The sequence below is a fragment of the Carcharhinus amblyrhynchos genome, chromosome 14 (genome assembly GCF_965287045.1).
Source record: "Carcharhinus amblyrhynchos chromosome 14, sCarAmb.v2.hapA, whole genome shotgun sequence".
In the NCBI taxonomy this organism is placed as follows: domain Eukaryota; kingdom Metazoa; phylum Chordata; class Chondrichthyes; order Carcharhiniformes; family Carcharhinidae; genus Carcharhinus; species Carcharhinus amblyrhynchos.
The window spans coordinates 19,351,540-19,376,610 of NC_137337.1; the positions used below are offsets into that span (position 1 = coordinate 19,351,540).

The 25,071-nt window shown below is 40.9% G+C and overlaps 1 protein-coding gene across 4 annotated transcripts in view; it reads left to right on the plus strand.

The window, feature by feature from the left end:
• galcb (galactosylceramidase b) overlaps positions 1 to 25,071 on the plus strand; it is a 61,891-nt gene that overhangs the window by 11,419 nt on the left and 25,401 nt on the right. For 2 of the 4 annotated variants that reach the window (XM_080202341.1, XM_080202339.1), the window contains exons 6-8: positions 3,585 to 3,623; positions 23,429 to 23,559; positions 24,538 to 24,693. In XM_080202341.1, the coding sequence (XP_080058467.1) occupies positions 3,585 to 3,623; positions 23,429 to 23,559; positions 24,538 to 24,693 (326 nt within the window). Of the gene's footprint in view, positions 1 to 3,584; positions 3,624 to 11,686; positions 11,815 to 23,428; positions 23,560 to 24,537; positions 24,694 to 25,071 lie in introns of those variants that run through there. The other 2 variants (XM_080202340.1, XM_080202342.1) reach the window with 2 other exon arrangements.

The following is a 25,071-nucleotide window of genomic DNA, read 5'->3' on the forward strand; positions in this document are numbered from 1 at the left end:
CAACGTCTTTTGACTTGTGTTACTGAACATTGTTGAAATTTCAATCTGTTATGGATATAGCTGTTGGAATACCGAAATCTTTCCTGACCTTTCCAACTTCATTGTGAACAGCAAGAGTAAGAAAGTCATGGGCTTCTTTGTCATTAAGGTCAAGACCATCCAGTCATGTCTCTCCCACCTGACTAGACTTCTGTAATACACCCTGCTTTCCCAACTCCATCCTAACCCTGAACTCACCTTTCTTTCTAGTTTTTTTCATATTTCCTCTCATGCCTTTCCCTGAGTTCAACTTGTCCACAAGAACGACCACTTGAACTTGTTCCCACTTAGGATCACCCAACTTCTCTTGTTCCAGGTTAGCAGATATTGTTCAGGTATTGCTCCTCTCTACTTTAGATATGCCATCATCACTTCTCTCCTCAAAAAAACAGCCTTTGACCCCCACCATTATTGCAAACTACTGTTGCATTTCCAAACTCCCTTTCCTTTTCAAAGTCATTGAATGTGTTCCTCCAATTCAGTTACGACAGCACTGGAAGCAGTTCTTATACAGGTCACAAATTACATCCTTTGTGACTGTGACAAAGATACAGTTTGTGTAAAGCTAGTCTTACTAATGGTGATCGTGATAACTATCACTAATTGTTTCAAAACCCATCTGGTTCACTATTGTCCTTCAGGGAAGGAAACCTGCTGTCCTTAACCAGTTCGACTTGCATGTGACTCCAGAACCACAGCAATGTGGTTGATTCTTAATTGACCCCTCAAGTGTTCAGTTCAAGGTCAAATTGGGATGGGCAACAATGCAGACTCTGCCAGTGATATCCACACCCCATGAAATAATGGAAAAATGGTACTGAATAGCAGAAATTTCTTCCAGTTAAATATTGTGAAGACTGAAGCTATTGTTTTTAATGTTCTGCATCAAATTCCATTCCTTAACTACAGGCTTCACCTCTCCTTCTGCAACAGTCTGAGATTAAGATAGCCTGCAACCCTTTGTGTCACATTTGACCCTGAGATGAGCTTCTACTTTCATATTTCTACCATCACTAAGTATTTCCACTTCTGTAACATTGCCCGACTTCATAGAATCTACAGTGTAGAAGGGGGCCGTTTGGCACGTCGGGCCTGTGCTGACAACAATCCCACCCAGATCTTATCACCGTAATCCCCCATATTTATCCTCCTAGGACCCCTTACACAAAGGGGCAATTTAGCATGGTCAATTCACCTAACTCGCACATCTTCAAGTGTGCGAGGAAACTGGAGCACCCGGAGGAAGCACAGGTAGACACGGGGAGAATGTGCAAACTCCATACAGACAGTGACCCAAGGCTGGAGTTGAACCCTGGTCCCTGGTGTTGTGAGGCAGCAAGCTAACCACTGTGCCACCGTGTTGCCCTGTTTTAACTCATCTGCTGCTGAAACCCTCATTCATACCTTTGTTATCTCTGTGTTTGACTATCCAGCATACTCCTGGTTGCTCTACCACATTCCTCATGAACTTGAGGTCACGCACAACTCTGCCTCCAGTATCACAGTATCATAACTCGCACCACATCCCATTTCCCTATCAGCAGTGTTCGTTGACCTACGCTGACTCCCACATAGGCATTGCCTTGATTTTAAAATTCTCATTCTTTTAAACCCTCCATGGGTTCACCCCTCTTTTTTTTTTCTGTAATTTGCTCCAACACAACAACTCTTGAGATACCCATTCTCATCTGCCTCTTTACTTTTGTACATCCCTAATTTTAATCGCTCTCCCGTCATTAGCCACATCTTCAATTTCCCATCCACCAAGCTCTGGAATCCCCTACCTACACATCTCTGCCTCTCTACTTTGCTGCCCTCTTTTAAGTCACTTCTTAGAACCTATTTCTTTGAGCAAGCTTTCAGTCATCTATCCTAATAAATCCTCCCTTAGTTGGTATCCTACCTGGTGTTACAATGCTCCTGTGAATTGCCTTGGAGCATTTTATTACATTACAGACTTTACTTAAATATAAGTTGCTGTCATTGTTGTAATTCAAAGTTCCTGTGAGCCACTTTGAAATATGAACCAAACAGATGGATATAAGATGCAGTTAATAATTGTTAAACTTAGATTTTAAACAAAATCTATTTCTGCACCATGGTTGGGGGATGGGTGGTGATATTGAGCACCAAAACTCTGGGGTAAATTCAAATAAAAATCAGTGATTATCAGTTTTTATTTGGTACATCATGAAACCACAAGGAATATAAAAGACATAGTTAATCTTATTGAAAACCAAAATAATTTACGTAGTTCATGGGCCTCCATTATCAGCTAATGGAGTTTATACTTAATATTTCATTCAAAAACTGTTAGTAATGATGAAATCATAGGTCATGTGGTTAAGATAGAGAATTGATGGAGTGCAGTAGTGCTGTGCATATATATGAACTTTCAAAAGGCACTTGATAAAGTGCAACTTAACAAATTTGTCAGATAATGGAACCAGATGTCATTAAAGTGTCAGTGGTAAATTGGGTGCATAATTGATTAAGACAACAGAGATGAAGTAATATCTCTCAGATCAAAGTGATTTGGAATCCCCCAAGGGTACACATTAGGACTGTTGATTTTCCTTTTATATGCAAGTAATCACAGTTGGGCATTGGAAGTGCAATTTTGAAGCTTGCCACTGATATAACTGCAGTGCAATATTGAAGGCGTGTTGCACTGTTGGAGGTACCACCCTTCGGATGAGATGCTAAAAACCAAAGCCCCATCCACTCTCTTAGATGGATGTATAATACCCCATGGTACTATTTCCATAGACCCATAGAATCCTTACAATGGAGAAAGAGGCCATTTGGCCAGTCCCCATAACCCTGCACATATACCATGGCTAATCCATATAACCTCCAAATCTTTGGACACTAAGAGGCAATTTAACATGGCCAAACCACCTAACCCACACATTGAACAGGGGAATCATGCTCTGTCCTAGGCAATATTTATTGCTCAATCAGCATCAAGGAAAACAGATTCTGGCCATTATCAATTGCTATTTGTGGGAGCTTGCTGTGGATAAATTGGCTGCTACATTTCTTACATTACGTTGTCCCAGACTTTCCAGTCAGTGTTGGAAACAGTGCATCCAATGCTGATTGCTACTTAAACTGTCCATTTATCATTTTATTCTGGAGTCTTTGCACCTTCTGATGCTGGCTCCAGATTTTTAATTCAATTTAAATTTCATCATGTAGTGCGCTGGGATTCCCAGCGCATTACTCTGGGTCTTTGGATTACTAGTTCAGCTCTGATTGGAAGAGACTTGACATTGCATGCCATACTGTCTTCCTAGTAAAATGCGCATATAACAAAGAATCTCCTTTTTAATTGTGTAATGAAAAATATCCGGCATGTTTTGTTTTGGTTTGCAGGATTGTACGTAATCATTGATGCTTTTAGTTTTGTCTGCAAATCTGAACAAATGTTGTTTCTCCTTACAGTAAACTTGATACCGGATTGTTTTTAAGAACATCTGTCGTTTTGACTTTGAATGATAATTATGGATAAAAATGAAATTTATTTGCATTTGTGTTCCTAGATTTGGAATGAGAGATCTTATAACAAAAAATACATCCAGGTACGTGTGTTTTTTTGAAAAAACAGATCTCCAGTTTAATTTTTATAGATAATGCATTAAGTTTTAAAATCTAATGTAGAATATAAAATTAACTTCAAAAGTCATGTTGATGTTAAAATTGTCGTATTTAGGCTGGGTGAACAAAATAAATAATTCATGTTAAAATAAATAAAACTGGTTTTGAATTTAAGTTTGATGCAAAATTGTAATTGATGTGATAAATTTGTGCTAAGAGTTTCAGTTTTGACGTGGCAAAATAGCACAGACTGCTTTAGCTTCTGGTTCTCCATTGAAATGTGACGCTGACTTTTTTTAAAATATTGTAGAAACATCTAAGCTCATTGAGTTTGTGATCTCGGGGTAATATGTTGAATTGTCTCTCTGAATTTGGCTTTATGTTCCTAAAGTGAGGAATGTTCAATATGGCGGCCATTCATCTTTAGAAAGACATAATGATCTTCAAAACTCAATAAGGGTTTTACTTTTGGTAAATATTTGAGTTTGAATGAACTCATGAGCAGACCACTCCGGAGACCTCTTCACCTCTGCACTAAGCTAGATTTCCAATGGATGTTTTCCTTCCTTTGACTGATTGTGTATCAATATGGCAAAAAATAAAAGTTGGTACAATCTGCTAGGAGTCTGAGGTGAAATAAATTTTACATGCTGTTGTGGGAAATTCTTTTAGGTGGCCTGATTATTTAAAGTCTTAATCTTTCCGTTAAACATTTCATTTCACAAAGGCCAAAAAAAGCTCATTCAGTTCAATGAGATTCTTAAACTAGTTTTGTTAAAACAGTGACATGTTAGAATCAAAAACATTACAGATTAACAATATTCAGACAAACATACAGTTAAGTCAAGACAAATCTCATTTTGGCCTAAATGGGAGATCAGTGGTTCCACCTACACAGCTAATGACTTAGCAGGCTTTCACAAAAGATCTCCGATTTCATGCCAAAGAGCAGAATTGGTTATAGTTTTTATTATCGGGTTTTACGGCCCAGCATTTAATTAAAAGCAATTTCATTCATGCACTGTTCTGTCAATCTAACAATGGCATGTCCTTCAATTCGTCATATTTTGACACCTTCAAATATTGATCTGTCATTCGTCTGTCCGTTTTACAGAAGTTCTGTCCCAAAAATGGCTTCTTATGATTCAGCATTTCTCTAACCAGTTCAAACCAGCTTTATCTAATACCAAAAGACACCTTTATCTTTTGGTATTATCACCCAGTCTGGGTAATTCACTTTGTTGCATAATTTGTGCCTGACTTGTGCTGATATCTTTCATGAATGCATCTTTCATTTCACTGACATGTTATAAATTCATTTCTTAGAGACATTATTCAGATGTTACTTAAATATTTTGTATTATTCTCAAACCACATGTTAAAACATTAGCTGCTAATTAGCCTCATGTTGAGTATTTAGAATTAATCAGAATTCTCGACTACACACGTGTTTTCAAGAGAGGCATGAATATTATGAATCTTCATTCATCAAATTCTTAGTGAAATGGACAAGCCAATTTATTGTTATCTGTTTTGCTTTCAGAATAACTAAATAGCCACAGGTTTTGATTGACTCCACCATGCTTGACACAGTCAAAACAAGGTCGACCATTTCTGTACCTCAAGAAATGGGTATTGCAATTATAAAAGAAAGTGACTTATCACATTATAGTACTATATTTGGAATTAGAATGAAATCATGTGCATAATTATTTGATATTGGTTTGGCCTTCCAACATAACAAACCTAATTTGATTAAGAGTCAGAGACCATTTATTGTGTTGTAACCATACAAGTCGATGCACTATTATTATTTACCAAAGCCTTTTATTTTTGTCATTTTGTTGGCTATGAACCTGGCCATACTTAGAAAAGATGATCACAGTGGCACAGTGGTTAACACTATTGCCTCGTTGCTCCATGGATCTGGGTTTGATTCCTGGCTTGGGTCACTTTCAGTGTGGAGTCTTCACGTTCTGCCCATGTCTGTGTGGGTTTCCTCAGTTCACAGATGTGCGGGTTAGGTGCATTGGCCATGCTAAATTACCCCTTAGGGTACCAGAGTGCATAGCTTAGAGGGATTAGTAGGGTGAATATGTGTGGTGATGGGGATGAGGTCTAGGTGGGATTGTTGTCAGTGCAGACTCGATGGGTTGAATGGCCTCCTGTACTGTTTCTATGATTTACAACACAAGGAAGTTCTAAAGCTGTTATGTCGATCACAAAGCTCACTTCATATTGTTTGGAAGTAGTGATAAAACGATAAAAACATCTAATAATTGGAAATGTGTTCTGACGGTTGTATGTTTGAAGACAAACAAACAATTCGAAATGGAATATATAGTAAAGGCAGGTTGGCTGAGTTGGTGGAACTGCAGTTTTGCTCTGCTGATTAGCCTAGCAACACTACCAACAAATGTTTTTGCCAAAGGCAAGTTGGCATTTAAAGATGGTCAAGGTTCAAAAATAAAGACAGACAACATTCAAAAAGGTGAGCTTATGGAATAAAGGTAATCGAGAGTGACTTCTGAAAAGGTTAGTTTGAATAAGGGAAAATGAAAAGTTAAAACATTAAATCAGAGGCACGTTTACCCTATGCGGCGAACTGTTTCAAGATCACAACCGACAGCAGCAAGCTGTGTCCACTCACAACAAGTTGTGCCTGGAGAAAACCTGTTTAAGAAGCCAATCATCTTTATTTGTCCTAAATCTTAAGCAACCCCAAACAATAGAGGTGCCTGGTGTGATAATTATGGCATGTTGTTTAGAGAGTTTTAGTTTTGAAAGTTAAGGAACTAGACGTGTTTGGAACTGAATAAATTTAAAGATACAATGTATAGCCATTAATGTAGTTAAGTGCATTTCTAGTTCACTTGTGCATGTTTTATTGTTTAATAGACTTTTTTTTAACGTCATCATAACATCTGGGGCAACCTGCAGTAGTCTTCACATCTTTCTTTACATTGTACCAAATTGCAAAGTACAGTTGAGAGCAGGCTTTCCAAGCTTCGCTTCTGGGATTTAGAACACCCTAGCGTTTAACATCGGTTGCGCTCTTAACAATGACTCCACAATGTTGCATTACAGTGCTATATTTTTCAAATGGCATTAACTAAAACAAGTGTCCCACTGCTAATTGTTGTTCTTCAGTGCAAACTCCTGACAATATAGCTCTTGAGCGCTTCTGTGAATCGTTCATCACTTTTGACACTTTCAAAACATCTGGCAGCACACTTCCAAACAAGTTACCCTCATCAGCTTCCCATCAGAGAGTTGTTCATGGCTTATTTATTTCCTCTTAACCATTGTATGTGATGATTCAATCTTGGATCTTTCTAAATGCCACGGATGTGAGGTCTTTCTTCGTGTTTTCTTCAGATGAATGTTGATGTCTGCTCATCATCTAAACTTGTCCAGATTTTCATAGAATCCCTATAATACAGAAGGAGACCATTTGGCCCACCAATCACAATCCCACATGAGCCCTATCTCCACAACCCCATGCATTTACCCTAGCTAGTCCCTCTGACACTAAGGGGTAATTTAGCAGGGTCAATCAACTTAATCCGCACATTTTTGGACTATGGGAGGAAATCAGAGAATTCAGAGGAAACCCGCACAAACACAAGGAGAAAATGCAAACTCCACACAGATAGTAACCTGAGCCCAGAATTGAACCTGGGTTCCTGGCACTGTGGGACAGAAAGCACTCCACAAGTCTAACAGCATCTGTGGTAAGAGAAAGTGTTAACATCTGGTATTGGTGTTTACTCAGCAGAGTTCTGTTGAAACTCTGTTTCTCAATGAATCCCCTTACTTTGATCTCCTTGGAGTTCTTTGGGGAAATGAAAATCTTTCAAATTCTTCATGTCACCAGTATTTATTTTTATAGTTCATTCATTCACATTATTCACATCATTCACGCGTCCTTTGTTTGAACAGAGGGGAGTACGGTAGGATGAGAGAAGAATTGGCGAATGTGGACTGGGGGAGCGCGTTGGAAGGTAGGTCTGCTGAGGAGCAGTGGAGGATCTTTAAGGAGATCTTTCTTGGTGCTCAGCAGAAATTTATTCTGATGGTCAAAAAGGACCGTAGGAGGAGAGGTAATAAGCTGTGGATGACAAAGGAGGTGAAGGAAAGTGTTAAATTAAAAGCGGAGGCGTTTATAGTAGCTAAGAGTAGTGGGCGAGAAGAGGATTGGGAGAGGTTTAAATGTCAACAAAGATTGACAAAGAAGTTGATAAAGAAGGGTAGGAGAAACTATGAAGCTGGGCTAGTGCTTAATATAAAAAAGGATAGCAAGAGTTTTTATAAATATATAAAAAGGAAGAGGCTGGCTGGGGTGAACGTTGGTCCCTTAGAGGATGAGAAGGGGGACTTAGTGGTAGGGGATGAGGAAATGGCTGAGGTCTTGAATAACTTTTTTGTTTCGGTCTTCACGGAGGAGGACGTGAATAATTTGCCGGATGTTAGAGATGGAAAGGTGGTAGGACTGGAGGGTCTTGATGACATTACTGTTACTAGAGAGGTGGTGCTCGACAGACTGGAGGGGCTGATTGTGGACAAGTCCCCAGGACTGGATGGAATGCATCCGAGGGTCCTGAAAGAAATGGCGGAGGTGATAGTGGATGCCTTGGTGGTTATTTTCCAGATGTCGCTGGATTCCAGGGAAGTGCCAGAAGATTGGAAAACGGCTAATGTTACGCCGTTGTTTAAGAAGGGTGCCAGGCAAAAGGCGGGGAATTATAGGCCTGTTAGTTTAATGTCTGTTGTAGGTAAAACGTTAGAATCCGTCATCAAGGAGGAAATAGCGAGGCATCTTGAGGGGAACTGCTTGATAGAGCAGACGCAGCACGGTTTCGTTAAAGGGAAGTCGTGTCTTGACAAATTTACTGGAGTTCTATGAGGATGTGTCTAGGGTGGTGGATAGAGGAGAGCCGGTGGATGTGGTCTTTCTTGATTTTCAGAAGGAGTTTGACAAGGTACCTCACAAGAGGTTATTGCAGAAGGTCAGGGGGCATGGAGTTGGGGGTAGGGTGTTAGCGTGGATAGAGGACTGGTTGTCAAATAGGAGGCAGAGAGTGGGGGTCAGTGGGTGCTATTCGGATTGGCAGATGGTGACTAGTGGAGTGCCCCAGGGGTCGGTGCTGGGGCCTCAGCTATTTACCATTTATATAGATGATCTGGAGGAGGGAACCAAGTGTATGGTGTCGAAATTTGCTGATGACACCAAAATTGGTGGAAAGGCAAATTGTGCAGAGGGTGGTGAGAGTCTACAGAATGATCTAGATAGGCTGGGCGAATGGGCCAGGAAATGGCAAATGGAATTTAATGTCGGCAAGTGCGAGGTGGTCCACTTTGGTAGGAATAATGGTAGGAAGGATTATTACTTACGTGGAGAAAAACTGCAGCAGGCGACGGTGCAGAGGGACCTCGGGGTCCTTGTGCATGAGTCGCAAAAACCCAGCTTGCAGGTGCAGCAGGTGGTCAGGAAGGCGAATGGGATGCTGGCCTTCATCGCGAGGGGGATTGAATATAAAAGTAGGGAGGTCTTGCTGTGGCTGTATAGGGCATTGGTGAGGCCGCAGCTGGAGTACTGTGTGCAGTTTTGGGCGCCGTACTTACGCAAGGATATTTTGGCCTTGGAGGGAGTGCAGAGGAGGTTTACTAGGCTGATGCCGGAGTTGAGGGGGTTGAGCTATGAGGAGAGGCTGAATAAATTAGGCTTGTGCTCGTTAGAGTTTAGAAGAATGAGGGGAGATCTTATTGAGACGTATAAGATGATGAATGGGATGGATAGGATAGAGGTGGAGAGACTCTTCCCGCTCAGAAAGGATAGTAGGACTAGGGGGCACAGCCTCAAGATAAAGGGGGGGCGGTTTAGAACGGAGTTGAGGAGGAACTTCTTCACTCAAAGGGTGGTGAATCTCTGGAATTCTCTGCCCGTTGAAGTGGTGGAGGCTACCTTGCTAAATATTTTTAAGACGCAGGTTGATGGGTTGTTGATAAGGGAGGGGATTAAGGGTTATGGGGAGAGGGCGGGAATGTGGAACTGAGCCACGACAGATCAGCCATGATCTTATTGAATGGCGGGGCAGGCTCAAAGGGCTAGTTGGCCTACTCCTGCTCCTATTTCTTATGTTCTTATTATGTGCCTATCTCTATAGGAAGTCAGCATTTATCATCCATCTCTAATTGCTCTTTCAAATAGTGGTGGTTAGCCGCCGTCGTAAATTGCTGCAATCTGTGTGATGGAGGTACGCGCCACAGTGCTGTTCGGTAACAATTTGCTGTCATTTGTCCTAGTAGTGATAAACAGCAATACGTTTTCAAGGCAGGCTGGCATGTGACTTGAAGAAGAATTTGGTACCCAGACTGATCTTGTCTTTTTAGGTGGTAGTGGTTTGCATGTTGGTAAGGGGCTATCAAAGAAGCTTTGCTGTTTTGCTGCTGTATATCTTGAAGATAGCATGCAGTGCAGCTGTATTACACCAGAGATGGAAGAACTGAATATTTAAGGTGGTAGATGATCAATTGAAGTGCCAATCAATCAGACTGCTGATCCTTGAATGGAGTCACACCTTTTGTGTATTGTTTGAACTGCACTCATCCAGACAAATGCCCTACAAGGATTCTATGCCCTGTAGGTGAGGAAAAGGTTTATAAGAGTCAGGAGGTGAGTGACTCACTACAGAGCATCCAGCTTCTGAACTATTCTTGTAGCCATTGTATTTATATGATTGGTCCAGTTGATTTGTTGGTCAATGGTGACCATAAAGATGCTGATGGTGAAGTTTTTTGACAATATCATTGATTTATGGTGATAAAATTCTCTCTTGTTGGACATGATTATTGCCTGGTTATTGCTGCGTGCCAGCTTAGGGTTTCTGGTGGAATCCAAATTGAGGTTATTGGTAAGTTAAGTGCACTGCCGACGATGCTTTCGTCACTTCGCTGATGGTTGAAACTGATGGGATTGTAACTGATCAGAACACACCTGGACAATTTTCCATTTTGTAGGGTAGGTGCCAGTGTTACAGTTTTACTGGGACGACTTTGGTTGGAGATTCAGCTTGTTCTGGAACATACCTTCAGCACAACATTCGGGTTGCTATCAGGGCCCATAGCCTTTGTTGTAATACAGCTCCCTCCTTGGAGTACTTTTGATCTAGCCACTCCTCTGGCCATGCAGTCTTCCCTAATCTGAAATGGAAAACCCATGTCTTCAGTGTTGAAAGCCCTCCGGTGCCAAATGTACCTGTTTCCTCCTTACCACGTCTCAGTTCACTATTAAAACAAAGACGGTAAATGTCTTGAAACTTGCTGTTGTACCTGTGAAAACTTTTTCTGAAACTTGCCTGTACTGCTGAAAAATACAGTGAAAAATTTGTCTAATTAATTCACACCGCACTTGTGTCTGGCTTCCGGGATATGCCCATTTTAAATCTCTTTTGTTGCATTGGGTATTTCGCAATTATGCCACCCCTTGACTCCTATTTTTCCCTCCTCCTATAACCATCAGCCTTTTAGGGTCCCAGATCTTGCATAATCATTATTCCCCAATTTACTATGAGTTTTCCTTGTCTATTGGTGGTGGTGTCCTGTCTTTGCTCCTCACTACAAAAGAAAGCACAGTTAGCATAACGTTAACTGGCCGTGATGCTACTTTGCCATACATTTATTAAGATCTACAGAGGATATCTTGTTTGATTAGATTATGCAGAATTATTCTACAAGCATTTAATACAATTAAACATTCAAAATGTTTTTTACAGTTGCCCCCAGTGCACATTATCTAAAACGCAATAAACACTTTGACAAGTGTAGTTTTATAATCGAATTAGATATTTTCCAGGTTAAAATCTGTGAATACAAACCACAGGGTAAAGCAAAAGTTTAGCAGACAACACGGGGGAGATCTTTGTCCTTTTTGCAGTGAACTGGCATACACGTGGTTCAGGTGTTAACATTCTGTCAATTTTTAGGGTGGTTGTTTCTTGTATTTTCTGATTTAGTCCTGTGATTTTTGTCTTTATCTGTTGCAAAGGTGCTGCGCCAGTCTCTGGATAAAGTTGGTTTAAAGAATGTTGGTATTATTGCAGCTGATGGAAATTGGGGGATCGCAAATGATATGTTAGTTGATCCATACCTAAATGGTGCAGTTGAAATTATTGGGTAAGTTTATTGAGGCTAACTTGCATAATCTTGCATTTTTCATACAGTCCATGTTCCATTTTAATGTCAAACTGTACAGGATACAAGTTAAAACCTATTTGGATTGACTGCATATGGGATATCTCATTTCATTTTTAATATTATACAAACTGGTTTGTTTTAATATTCCTTTTGTGATCCTGTTCTATCCAAGTGGTAAAAATGTTCCTACTTTCCCTTTTTTGGTGAATGGAAAGGATAAAAAAAAACAAATCATGCATCAAAAATGGAAAACCGGATTAAATATTCAAGGAACCCTTTCATGGTTTCATTTTTAAATTGATTTTTTTCTACCTAACTCCATGATGTATACAAAAACAAAAGTTGGTCTCAAAGAACAAAGAAAATTATAGCACAGGAACAAGCCCTTCGGCCCTCAAAGCCTGCACCGACCATGCTGCCTGACTTAACTAAAACCCCCTATGCTTCTGGGGACCATATCCCTCTATTCACGTGCTATTCGTGTACTTGTCAAGACGCTCCTTAAAAGTCACTGCATATCCACTTCCACTACCTCCCCCGGCAACCCAGGCTATGTGTGTAAAAAAAAAAATCTGCCTCAGGCATCTCCTTTAAACCTTGCCCCTCACACCTTAAACCTATGCCCCCCGCGTGTAATTGACCCTTCCACCCTGGAAAAAAGCTTCTGACTATCCACTCTGTCCATGCCTCTCATAATCAGATAGCCTTCTATCTGGTCTCCCCCCAACCTCTGTGGCTCCAGTGAGAACAAACCAAGTTTCTCCAACCTCTCATAGCTAATGCCCTCCATACCAGGCAACATCCTGGTAAAGCTCTTCTGTACCCTCTCCAAAGCCTCCACATCCTTCTGGTAGTGTGGCAACCAGAATTGAACACTATATTCCAAGTGCGGCCTGAGGTTCTATAAAGTTGCAATATGACTTGCCACTTTTTAAACTTGGTACCCCAGCTGATAAAGGCAAGTATGCTGTATGCCTTCTTGACTACCTCCTCTACCTACATTGCCATTTTCAGTGACCTGTGTACCTGTACAGCCAGATCCCTTTGCCTATCAATACTCATAAGGATTTTGCCATTTACTATATATTTCTATCTGTATTAGACCTTCTAAAATGCATTACCTCACATTTGTCCTGAGTAAACTCCATAAGAACATAAGAAATAGGAGCAGGAGTAGGCCATCTAGCCCTTCGAGCCTGCCCCGCCATTCAATAAGATCATGGCTGATCTGAAGTGGCTCAGTTCCACTTTCCCACTTTCTCCCCATAACCCTTAATCCCCTTGCCTACCAAAAACCTATCTACCCGCATCTTAAATATATTTAGCGAGATAGCCTCCACCATTTCAACGGGCAGAGAATTCCAGAGATTCACCACCCTTTGAGTGAAGAAGTTCCTCCTCAACTCTGTTCTAAACTGCCCCCCCCCCCCACTTACCTTGAGGCTGTGCCTTCTAGTCCTACTGTCCTTTCTGAGCGGGAAGAACCTCTCCACCTCTACCCTATCCATCCCTTTCATCATCTTATACATCTCAATAAGATCCCCATCTGCCATCTCTCCACCCAAGTCTACCACTGATCTATACCCTGCTGTATCCTCTGATGGTCCTCATCGCTATCCGCAAATCCACCAACCTTTACATCGTCGGCAAACTTACTAATCAATCTAGTTCCATTTTCCTCCAAATCATTTATACATATTACAAACAGCAAAAGTCCTAGCACTGATCCCCTGAGGAACACCAAATAAACCTGTTGGACTTTAACCTGATGTTGTGAGACTTCTTACTGTGTTTACCCCAGTCCAAAGCCAGCATCTCCACATCATGAACAGCACTTGTCACAGCCCTGCATTTGGAAACGCATCCTTCCACTGCTACCCTCTGTCTTCTTTGAGCCAGTTTTGTATCCACCTTGCCAGCTCACCTCTGATCCCATGCAACTTCACCTGCTGCACTAGTCTGCCATGAGGAGCCTTGTCAAAGGCCTTACTGAAGTCCATGTAGACAACATCCACTGCTCTATCCTCATCAATCATCCTCACCACTTCCTCAAAAAACTCAATCATGTTCGTGAGACATGATCTCCCCTTCGCAAAACCATGTTGCCTCTCACTAATATGTCCACTTATTTCCAAGTGGGAATAAATCCTGCCTCGAAGAATCCTCTCCAATAACTTCTCTACCACTGATGTAAGGCTCACCGGCCTGTAATTCCTGGGTTATTCTTACTACCCTTCTTAAACAAAGGAACAACATTGGCTATTCTCCAATCCTCTGGGACCTCCCCTGTAAAAAGTCTGACAACACCAGGTTTTAGTCCAACCTATTTATTTGATAATAGACTCACAAGCTTTCGGGGTTAGCCCCTTCGTCAGGTGAATGGAGAGTTCTGGCCTCAGACAGAGCATATAAAGCACAGAAGGTTTAGAGATTACTGATTAGAATGCGAATCCTTACACCTAACCTGCTGTTCAAGACCTGAAGTGGCTGATAATGTGAGTGGAAGGAGCACTGATCACAGTTTAAAGAGATGTGTACTGTCTCCAGACAGTACAGTAAGTGAGGTTTTGCAAACCCAGGCAAGTCACGGGGGTTACAGATAGTGCGACATGAACACTTCAGTGGTCACGGGCATTCAGCCTCTGACCTTCGGGTAAGCATTCTCCAAGGCGGCCTTCACAACACACGTCAGCGCAGAGTCGCTGAACAGAGACTGATAGCCAAGTTCCGCACACATGAGGACGGTCTCAACAGGGATCTTGGGTTCATGTCGCACTATCTGTAACCCCCGTGACTTGCCTGGGTTTGCAAAACCTCACTTACTGTACTGTCTGGAGACAATACACATCTCTTTAAACTGTGATCAGTGCTCCTTCCAGTCACATTATCAGCCACTTCAGGTCTTGAACAGCAGGTTAGGTGTAAGGATTCGCATTCTAATCAGTAATCTCTAAACTGTCTGTGCTTTATATGCTCTGTCTGAGGCCAGAACTCTCCATTCACCTGACGAAGGGGCTAACCCCGAAAGCTTGTGAGTATATTATCAAATAAATAGGTTGGACTAAAACCTGGTGTTGTCAGACTTTTTACTGTGTTTACGCCAGTCCAACGCCGGCATACCCACATCATGACCTCCCCTGTAGCCAGTGAGCTTGTAATGCTCCCTCAAAGCAACGAATGTTTCTGACGTGGATGTAAATCTATTGCCTTTTTAACAATCTTTCTCTAAGTCTATCAAAAACTGGAACACAAGAAATACAACCAGGAGTAGGCCACAAGAACCTTAAAGCCTGCCCTGCCATCCCATACAATCATGGCTGACCTATGCTGTCTTCAGCTTTTTTCTGTGCCATTTCCCCATATCCTTCTATTCTTTGATCTATCAAATGTTTATCCATCTCTGCTTTAAATACTTCTAATGATTCAGCCTCCACTATGCTTAGGGGCACAGAATTCCAGAAATTCACCACCTTCTGCAAGAAGAAATTTCTACACACCTCAGTTTTAAATGACCGGCTCTTTTAGCTACGTAGCTGTGTAGCAGTGTCCTCTTGTTCAAGACTCTCCCAATCATGAAAGCATCTCACCATCTGTCCTATCAAGCTCCCTCAGTATCTTGTATGTTGCAATTAGGTTATCCCTCACTGTTCTAAACTCCAGACTTCTCAACCCAGACTATTTTGTCTCTCTTGATGGGACAGCTCTCTCATCCCAGGAATTAGCCTGGTGAATCTCCTTTGGATTGCCTCCTTTTTAAGGTAAGGGGACAAAAACTGTATGCAATATTCAAGGTGAGGCCACACCAACAACTGTACAATTACAACAAAATCTCCCTTTTTTTTAAGCTCCAACCTCTCTGCAATAAAGGCCAAAATGCCATTTGCCTTTTTAACTACTTGTCTAACTTTTTGTGCTTCGTAATTAGTTAGAATCTGCAAAGAGAAACTTCATAACCTATTTGAAAATTCAATTTTGGTATAGCTGCAAGAAATTACTAGATTGAAAACAAAACCGGCAAAAATGTAATGTCTGGGCTCATTGTGTCAAAATTACTGGGGGAAATCTTACCAAAAAATTCCAAGTCCTGAACAAACGGGAGAGTTTCAGATCTGTTTTTTCAGTGAGGCCACTTTTGCACAATCTGTTTCTGCCAGTAGGTGGGCAGGACTTAAGCTCAGCAGAAAGCTGGAAGCTCATAATAGAGGGTGCAATTACGCATACACAGATCTCTTTGATTTGTGTAATAGAATGGAGAGAGCTTTAGTTAGTTACCTTCAGCTCTTGAATATCGCACGCTGCTCCCCCCACCCCTCATCCCTACTGTCTAATCCCAGTTAGAGTGTGTGAGGCTTCCCCATACTGGCTTCCCCTTAGGCCCTGCTGCCCTCAGGACCCCACCCCCTTGGTAGTGCCAGGGTGTTCGGTGGCCTCAAACTGAAAGCTCAATAGGTGCTGACACCGCAGTTGAGGTAAATACACAGAGATTGGTTGGTTCTGTAGGTGATTGTCGGAAATCTTCCAACAGGGACAGACTTTGAAGAGCAGTCTGTGATTCTAATTGGAGTTCTGTGACTTGGGGCAGGGTGGGGTGCTAAATGGTAGACTTAAGTGATGAGACCCAACAGGTAATGTTCAAACTGTTCAAAAGGCCAGAGGCTTAGGTCATGTGATATGGCCCGTTAATGGAGCTTTACCTTCAAATTCTGTGCTTCTGTTCAGGATTCTGTTGTTGTTCCTCAGGAGAGAATCTATGTATTAGTATTTTATATGTTAGTATTTCTTCTGATCTGATAAGTTGGATCTTTCTCTTTCATGATAGCTTAGGCTATGCAGCCGATTCATTGGCATTTCCTCTGCTTTATTGATTACAAGGAGCCTGTACAATGAGATCCAAGATTATACTGGTTAAGAGGGGAATTATTTTGTTCATCTGACTCCTGGTGATTTCTTCCAGAACAAAGGGCCAGTACTGGGGTCATGAGTCTTGTAGCAGCCATCTTTTTTCAGCAGTTAGTCCATTTAAAAAAGTGGCAAAAGGATGAAGTTCTGCATTTCTTTTCATGTCACAGGGATCCAACAACATAGTGGATGCATTCTTCACACTTGCTTAGGGTGACCTGATTTCTGCCCCGCTCTTATTGTTTGGGTTCCCGCTCAGAGACTTGGGGCGGGATTTTCCAGCCTCGCTTGCCCCAAAACCAGAAAATCTCGTCCGAGGTCAACAGACTTTTGCATGTCCATGTCCCGCCTGCTACAATTCCCAAGGTGAAAGGGACAATAAAATTCCACTCTGAGGCTGCAATTTTACCACCCTACCTGCCGCGGGAATTAGAGCAGGCGAGGGGTGGGCAGTTCGGGAGAGAGGGGATTTTACAATTTCGGGACAAGCAAGGTAAAATCCCATCCTTAGTGTGTGGACTTACGTTTCAGGTAAATCCTCAAACGATAACAAGCGTGAATTCCACAGATAGTATTCGGCTTGATATGTCCATCCCAGGGCAAAGCTCCCACCTGATGGAATTTAATTAGGAACTTTTTGGAAAAGATAGCCTTTGTTAAAGTCGCAAAGGTCACCTGACCCTTGTTGGCCATTTTAACAGTCCATCAGTATCTATTTGAAATAAAAGACAGTTCCTGAAAAGTCTCAGTAAACACTGTCCATACTTACACTTATGAATAGGACATGCCTTCACTGGGCATGACATATACATAAGAAAAGAATTGACTATAAGGGATTCGAATGAGATTGAGATCATCTTTATTTGGAGCCTTTTCTCTAAAGTCAAATTTTTGCTGATTTATAAACTTCTAGTTACTAGTTTTACCATTCAAATTTGGGGGATAGGTGTAGAATTCAAGAAGGTAACTTGACAAAAAATAATTTAAAAATATTTTTAATTTTAACATCATTAAAACTCAGGAAAACAAGCAAAATACTAATGAGTATGCTATCAACTTGCAGTTATTTATAGTTCAAAGAAAATACTTGTGGATCACATTGCTGATCCATGTGTAATTCGGATAAGGTTCTAATGATCACAAAGTATTGTTGTGTTATCTCAATAATTAAATATTTCAGTAGTATTTTGCAATTGGCCATTCAGCTTGTTGACACTACATTTCCAGTATTGTAAAGCAAATATTTCAAAAGTTTGATTAAAATGGGACCTTGGTTGAGCTGACATCTGTCCTCTGAGTTAAATACAGTTATTGTTGTATGTAGCGAATCTGTTTTGTTAATAACATGTCACAGTCATTTTCAGCACTCCTTATTGCCCTGACATCACAAACTCAATGCTTGCATGTATCCCAAGCTGATTTTTGTTTTGAAAAACAAGTGTCAATATTTGAAATAAAAATATAAAATAAGAAATGAAAGAACTGCTTTCAACTAATTTCTATCAAAAATACCAAATTGGCTTGGGAACGGATTTATTCATAGGGTCATAGAGGGTTACAGCAATTTATCCATGCCCCTCTTCTTTTTTAAACCCCTAAACTAGTTCCAGTTGCTTGCATTTGGCCCATATCCTCTATACCCATCTTACCCATGTAACTCTCTATATGCATTTAAAAAACAAAATTGTACCCGCTTCTACTACTACCTCTGGCAGCTTTGTTCCAGACACTCACCCCCCGCCTCTGTGTGAAACAATTGCTTCTCTGGACACTTTTGTATCTCTCCCCTCTCAACTTAAACCTATGCCCTTTAATTTTAGACTCCCCTATCTTTGGAAAAAGATATTGAAAATGTAGGCAATTGGGACTAGCTTAGGGGTTTTTAAAAAAAGGTGGCATGGACAAGTTGGGCCTATGGGGTGGTTTATATGTTATAAACCCCTATGACTCTACAAATAAATGAGTTTTCATTGATTCACTCCCAAATAAATCTGGTATTTTTAGTAGAAGTTGGTTAAAAGCAATTCTTACATTTTTTCACTTTTTCATTGATATAGTTGACCAGTTGATAGAAGGGCTGACTCTGTGATTGGTAAATGCAAATATGACTGCTGTTAAAACTGAAATAGAACAAAGTTAGGCAACTGAAACTTTAGAAATACTAGCTTTTTTGCGGTACAAAATACTGTTCTGCGCATAATCATCTGATATCATAATTTAATACCTCCACCTATTTCTCATGATCTTTAGGTAGTTGTTGGTGCTGTGGTACAGGGGGCCATTGATTGCAGGCCAGGAGAGCCACAAGTGCGTCACTCCGGCTAACCAAGCTCACCTCCACTAACTGAACTTGTTGCAGCTCTGCTTTTCCGGCTGAAACATAATTTTGCTGGCTGCAACCAGGCAACCTGTGGAAAGTATTTAAAATTGCCCCCACCATTAGTTTGATTGGGCCTATGGGGAACCTGTACAACAGGATTTCCTGGCTGCAAATCCTCCCTTCCTGCCTGACAGTTGTTATGAGGGCCGTTGAGGCTCTTGTTGGGGAAAGTATTTCGACGGATGTTGACTTGTCCAATGACCGTTCTTGGTACGGGAACCACAATAATGAGCACCAGCATGTTATTAACTCACTAGTATCACATCTGATCCTTGTATCTATTCTTGCTATCCTGTCAAGTATGAGCATTTCCATATTGGCTAGCTTTTGATGAGGAACAATTTTCCACACTCAACTGAGGAATGTTCAGGTCCATAGTTCACCTGGCTGAGATTGCTTAACTAAGTGCAGGCCAAGGATTGAACCAAGAATCTTCCTCATCTATATAGCTCAGCGATTTGCTGGATAATCCCACTAAGTTATTACATATGATAACTTCAAGTTAATATGTATATATTGTAATATAAATATAACTGTTCCCATGAGTTTACAGAAGCACTTCTGCCTGCATCATCTTATTGGAAGATGTAGGAAAAGAATGTTGAGTTTAGTGAATGGAAATGGCTGCAAGCAAGCTTTATTCTCTCTGTATAGGTTTTATCCAGTATTTCAATGAGTTGGAATTTGCAGTAGAGCAACGACAGTGAAACTGCCATCGTTACTATATAAAACTGACAGCAGATTTTGGCATTTGCATGTGTGCAGTTAAATGTGGAAGTCGGGAAGCTGCCATTAGTGTTGGCCTCCTCCTCTTCCGGGTGTTCTGTTGTAAAGACTGTAAGTTTAGCCAGCACACAATCACTGAAGTTCTCAAAACCTGAACATTCTACGCATTCTTCCCACGATAAAAGCTGCTGAAAATGTTCAGCCTCATTGAATGAGGTGTAGATGAGTTTTTAAAGTTATGGTTAGTCATACAACCTCTCTGGCCCTGAGCAACTATTCTTACAGTGGTGGAGAATTATTCTGTCGCAATAATTGGAAGTTCTATTATTCGCTAATTATTTCTAAGCTTTTTGATATTGCAATTTTTTAATGCCTTGTGTATGTCCCAGCAATTCTGCTATCTGTAAAATGATTAAACATGATTTATAACAAGTGCTTTTTGACTTCCTTGTTTGCTGTTGGTGAGAATCCTGATGCCTGCTTTGATGATTTCATCCGTTTAGGATGCCACAGATCGCCTACAGATGGCATCAGTTTCAGAATCCCACTAATTGGATATGAAATACAATACTCCAGAGCCCGCCAAATACTTGTGGCCATACTTGTGTATGTCCCAGCAATTCTGCTATCTGTAAAATGATTAAACATGATTTATAACAAGTGCTTTTTGACTTCCTTGTTTGCTGTTGGTGAGAATCCTGATGCCTGCTTTGATGATTTCATCCGTTTAGGATGCCACAGATCGCCTACAGATGGCATCAGTTTCAGAATCCCACTAATTGGATATGAAATACAATACTCCAGAGCCCGCCAAATACTTGTGGCCATACTTGTGTATGTCCCAGCAATTCTGCTATCTGTAAAATGATTAAACATGATTTATAACAAGTGCTTTTTGACTTCCTTGTTTGCTGTTGGTTGAAGTTGCCACAGAATTAAATATTCTGGATTAATATTGCTAAATGACAATAGTTGTGGTTCCTGGCAACCTTGCATTTTTTTTATTTGGTGGAATGTTGGCCAGCATTTGTTGCCAATTCCTAATTATCCTTGAGATGAGCAGCTTACCGTGCCATTTCAAAGGGCAGTTAAGAGTCAACCATACTCCTGTGGGTCAGGAGTCAGCTGCAGGCCAGACTAGGTAAGGACAACAGATTGTCTTCCCAGAAGTCATTTGTGAACCAGGTAGTTTTTACAACAATCAGTGAGAGTTCATGATCATTATTAGTGAGATTAGGGGGGGCGCTGTGGCACCTAGGTTACAGTGCCTCACAGCGCCAGGGACCCGGGTTCAATTCCGGTCTTGGGTAACTGACTGTGTGGAATTTGCACCTTCTCCCTGTGTCTGCATGGGTTTCCTCCAGGTGCTCCAGTTTCCTCCCACAGTCCAAAGATGTGCAGGTTAGGTTGATTAGCGATGCTAAATTACCCCTTAGTGACAGGGTAAATTTGTCAGGTTCTGAGGTTAGGGCCTGGGTGGGATTGTTGTCATAGAATCATAGAATCCCTACAGTGCAGAAGGAGGCCATTCGATCCCTTGAGTCTGCACCAACGACAGTTCCACCCAGGCCCTATCCATGTAACCCCATACAACTATCCTGCTAATCCCTCTAATTTACGCATCCTGGGACACTAAGGAGCAATTTAGCATGGCCACTTGACCTAACCTGCACATCTCTCGACTGTGGGAGGAAACTGGAGCACCTGGGAAAAAAACCCACGCAGGCAGAGGGAGAACACGCAAACTCCGTACAGACTGTAACCCAAGCCGGGAATCAAACCCAAATCCCTGGAGCTGTGAGGCAGCAGTGCTCATTATTGTGTCACCGTACTGCCCCTATCTGTATAGGCTTGATGGGCTGAATGGCCTCCTTCTGTACTGTAGGGATTTTATAATTCAATGATTTTGGTTTTTAATTCCACATTTTATTAATCAGTTTGAACTCTTGTCCCCAGAACATTAGTCTGGGTTTCTAAATTACAACTCCAGTGACATTATCACCAAGCCACCATCTTCCTTGCAAATAACTAGATACATGAAACTTTGTCGCCCACGTTTTAAAAAGATGTAGAGTTAGGCCCAACTTGCATAGATTTTAGATTTGTCTACTTAGCAATTTTTAAAAATAAAGAGGGAGTATTTCTTCATAATAAGATGTAATGACCTTTCTTTAACCTGCTTCGTGGCATTCCAGGTTTCGTGCTCACTTCTAAATTATTTCACTTATTATTATGGTAAATACTGGGGCTATGAACTGCCATTAATGTATCCCCCCCGTCCTATGACTAATTTTCAGTGAAAGCTTGCCAAAGATGCTGCATTTGGATTTATTGCTCAGTAATTAAATGTTTTTGACTTGGCAAGCAGTTTTGATTCAAAAGTCACTCCTTTTCATGTTCTAGCTGTTGTGAGAAAAGTTGGCGGATTTGTAAAATATCAGCTTGTGAATCCAGCTTAATAGTTTGAGGTTTGTGTTAAACACCAACCAAGTTTAAAACTTCAGTTTTAATTGATCTATTCGCTTGCAGTACAAAACTTGAGTATGGCTAAAAAAGAGACATGCTATCAAAATCTTTCACCTTATACTCACCAGGAAAGATGCAAGAATGCCAAATTTCAAGAGAAAAGGGTGCTGATTGGTTGGCAGATTGGCGGTGATTGTTGAGGCACTGCCCTGAAGGATGCACCAGGGAGCTATTCCCCCTCCCCCTTGCTTTTATTTGTTTATAGAAGGTGCACTGTTCATATATATTCCTTCCTGAGAAAAGGTCACTGCATATGAATATATGTACCTTCTAAGCAAGCATAATAAAAAGTCAGCCACATTATGAGCCTGACTGATCATCTTAAATTGATAGTGCAATTCTTAACACATCAGGGATGGTTTGTGCGAAGAACGACACCAAAGACAAATTTAAGTCAGTCAAGTACACAACGTAGCTCACTTATGCCTGCTAGAAGTTACAAATATTCATATGCAGGGAAAAGGAATACGTCCAGACGTTTAAAAAAGCATCGGGAAACAAGAGCTCCCTGGTGCATTCTTCATGACAGTGTCTTGACCAATCAGAACCAACTTGCCAACCAATCAGCACCCCTGCTCTCACACAGTATAAATTGTTGTTGACTTTGAAATGTGGCATTCTTGTGTCTACCCTGATAAGTGCAAGACAAAAAGTTTCAACAACATGTCTCTCTCCCTCTCTTTCAGCTATCTGTTATCGCTTGTGCTGATGTGTTCTGCATTCTTTAGTATGAGAACATGCCTGTCCTTGGGCTGTTTGTACTGTTCCATTTATGCACCTACTTGCAGTTTTACTTAAAATTAGAAGGGTGAATGGGCAGGGACTTATACAGGGAGTGTAATCAATTTGAAAAGGAACACTGCACCTTCACACTACTTCTATAGTTATTCAAAAAGCCACATTTCAAAAACAAGGATGTTGCAATAAGTGAGTCCAAAGTCACCTTCCAATTGGAATTTCTGTCTTAGAAACTTGTTTTCTCCGCCCTTAATTTTAACTGCATGACACCAGGCTAGCTAAAATGCTAACATTTCCTATGACTTTCTCTCTTTTTCTGCCAAGCTGCTGAGATACACCATGGACAAAATGGGTCTAGAGCAGGTGAAAATCATAGCCAGCGATAATCTTTGGGAACCAATATCTTGGTCTGTACTTCAGGATACTGAACTATATGATGTGGTCAACATTATAGGGTAGGCATTTATGTGCTCCATTCTCACATGGTGTTAAAAATGATTCGGATTACAATGTTAATGCAGTACAGCTTTGGGGAAGAAATATGGTTAGGGTTTTCACCCTTGTCTGGTCCCTATCTTACATTGGAATTTGGGCATTATTTTCCTTAAATTGGCAAAGGAGGCAATTTTCTGGCTCTGTTTGATGCAGGCGTAAGTCCTGCTGTGGCCGGAAACTTTCGTGAGACAGCCATAAAAGGATTTGTGCCATGCACATCTCAGAATGAGATCCTCCCCAACCCTGCCAGCGATGTCATTATTCAGTTAAATATATCTAAATAATTAAATCCAGCATGACACCGTAGCTTCCAGGAGTATGTTCCCGCCTGCTAGCATGATGTAACAAGGGTAGAAATCACTACTGGTCTCAAAGTGGAAATCTTCCTAGTGCAAATCCTGTTATGGCCCTCTCACAAGAGTTAACAGCCATAATGGGATTTGTGCCCATGGCAAACGGAATTGAAAAATTGACCCCATGACATTTTGAATTATCCCGCATCTGAAGTCCTACTATACATCTTCTTCCTGGTTAGGTTGTACATATTGGTCAACAACTGAAATGGGAAGAAATAAAAACAGGATGATAAGTGACCTGGTCAATGTTTTGTCCTTAATGCGGTAAAACCAACCCAAATTGTATGTTGATCCATACTTACTCAATTCTCCTATGTAAGATACTGGTATGCTTAAGTTTTGGATTAACTCCTTAAAGTTTTTCTAGATTTTCATGTTTCTCTGTTAAAGTCCGGCTCTTGGATTGCAATTGATGGGATCGGACATGATTTCCATGGCACACTATTATTGTCCTTAGTTTTTTAAATAGTTTGTGTTTCCCAACTTCTTAAAATAAATTAGAAAATTTAATTTTGTTTTTTAACAGATAAAGAATGAATTAAACTTTTGGGTCCATTGTGAATGTTTCTTTTTGTATCTTAGGGCCCACTATCCTGGAACACTTTCAAGCATTAATGCGAAGAAGACTCAGAAGAAGCTATGGTCATCTGAAGACTACAGCACTGTTAATAATAAAATTGGAGGAGGCTGCTGGGCTCGAATCCTTAACCAGAATTATATCAATGGCAATATGACTGCGTAAGTACTAAATATGGATGTAGTTATTGGAATTCAAATAGACATCAGTATTCTAAAACAAACTTGTTCTTGCGACGTGAAAGATGCTAATAAGGCTGCAGTTATTGTTCATCCTTCGTTGCTTTGTGGGCGTGACCACGGAGTATTGCTTCTTGAATTATTGCAGTTCCTGGGAGTGATGGTGCTTCCACAATGCTGTTACACAGGGAGACTCAAGAGTTTGACCCAGTGACAATCAAGGAACGGCAATATATATCCAGATCTGCCTGACATGGCATTTGGGAGGGAACTTAGAGTTGTTGTGTTTCCATGGCATTCATTGTCCTGTCCCAAACTAGTGGCAGGAGTTGCAAAGAGGGAGGTGATATCAAAGTAATC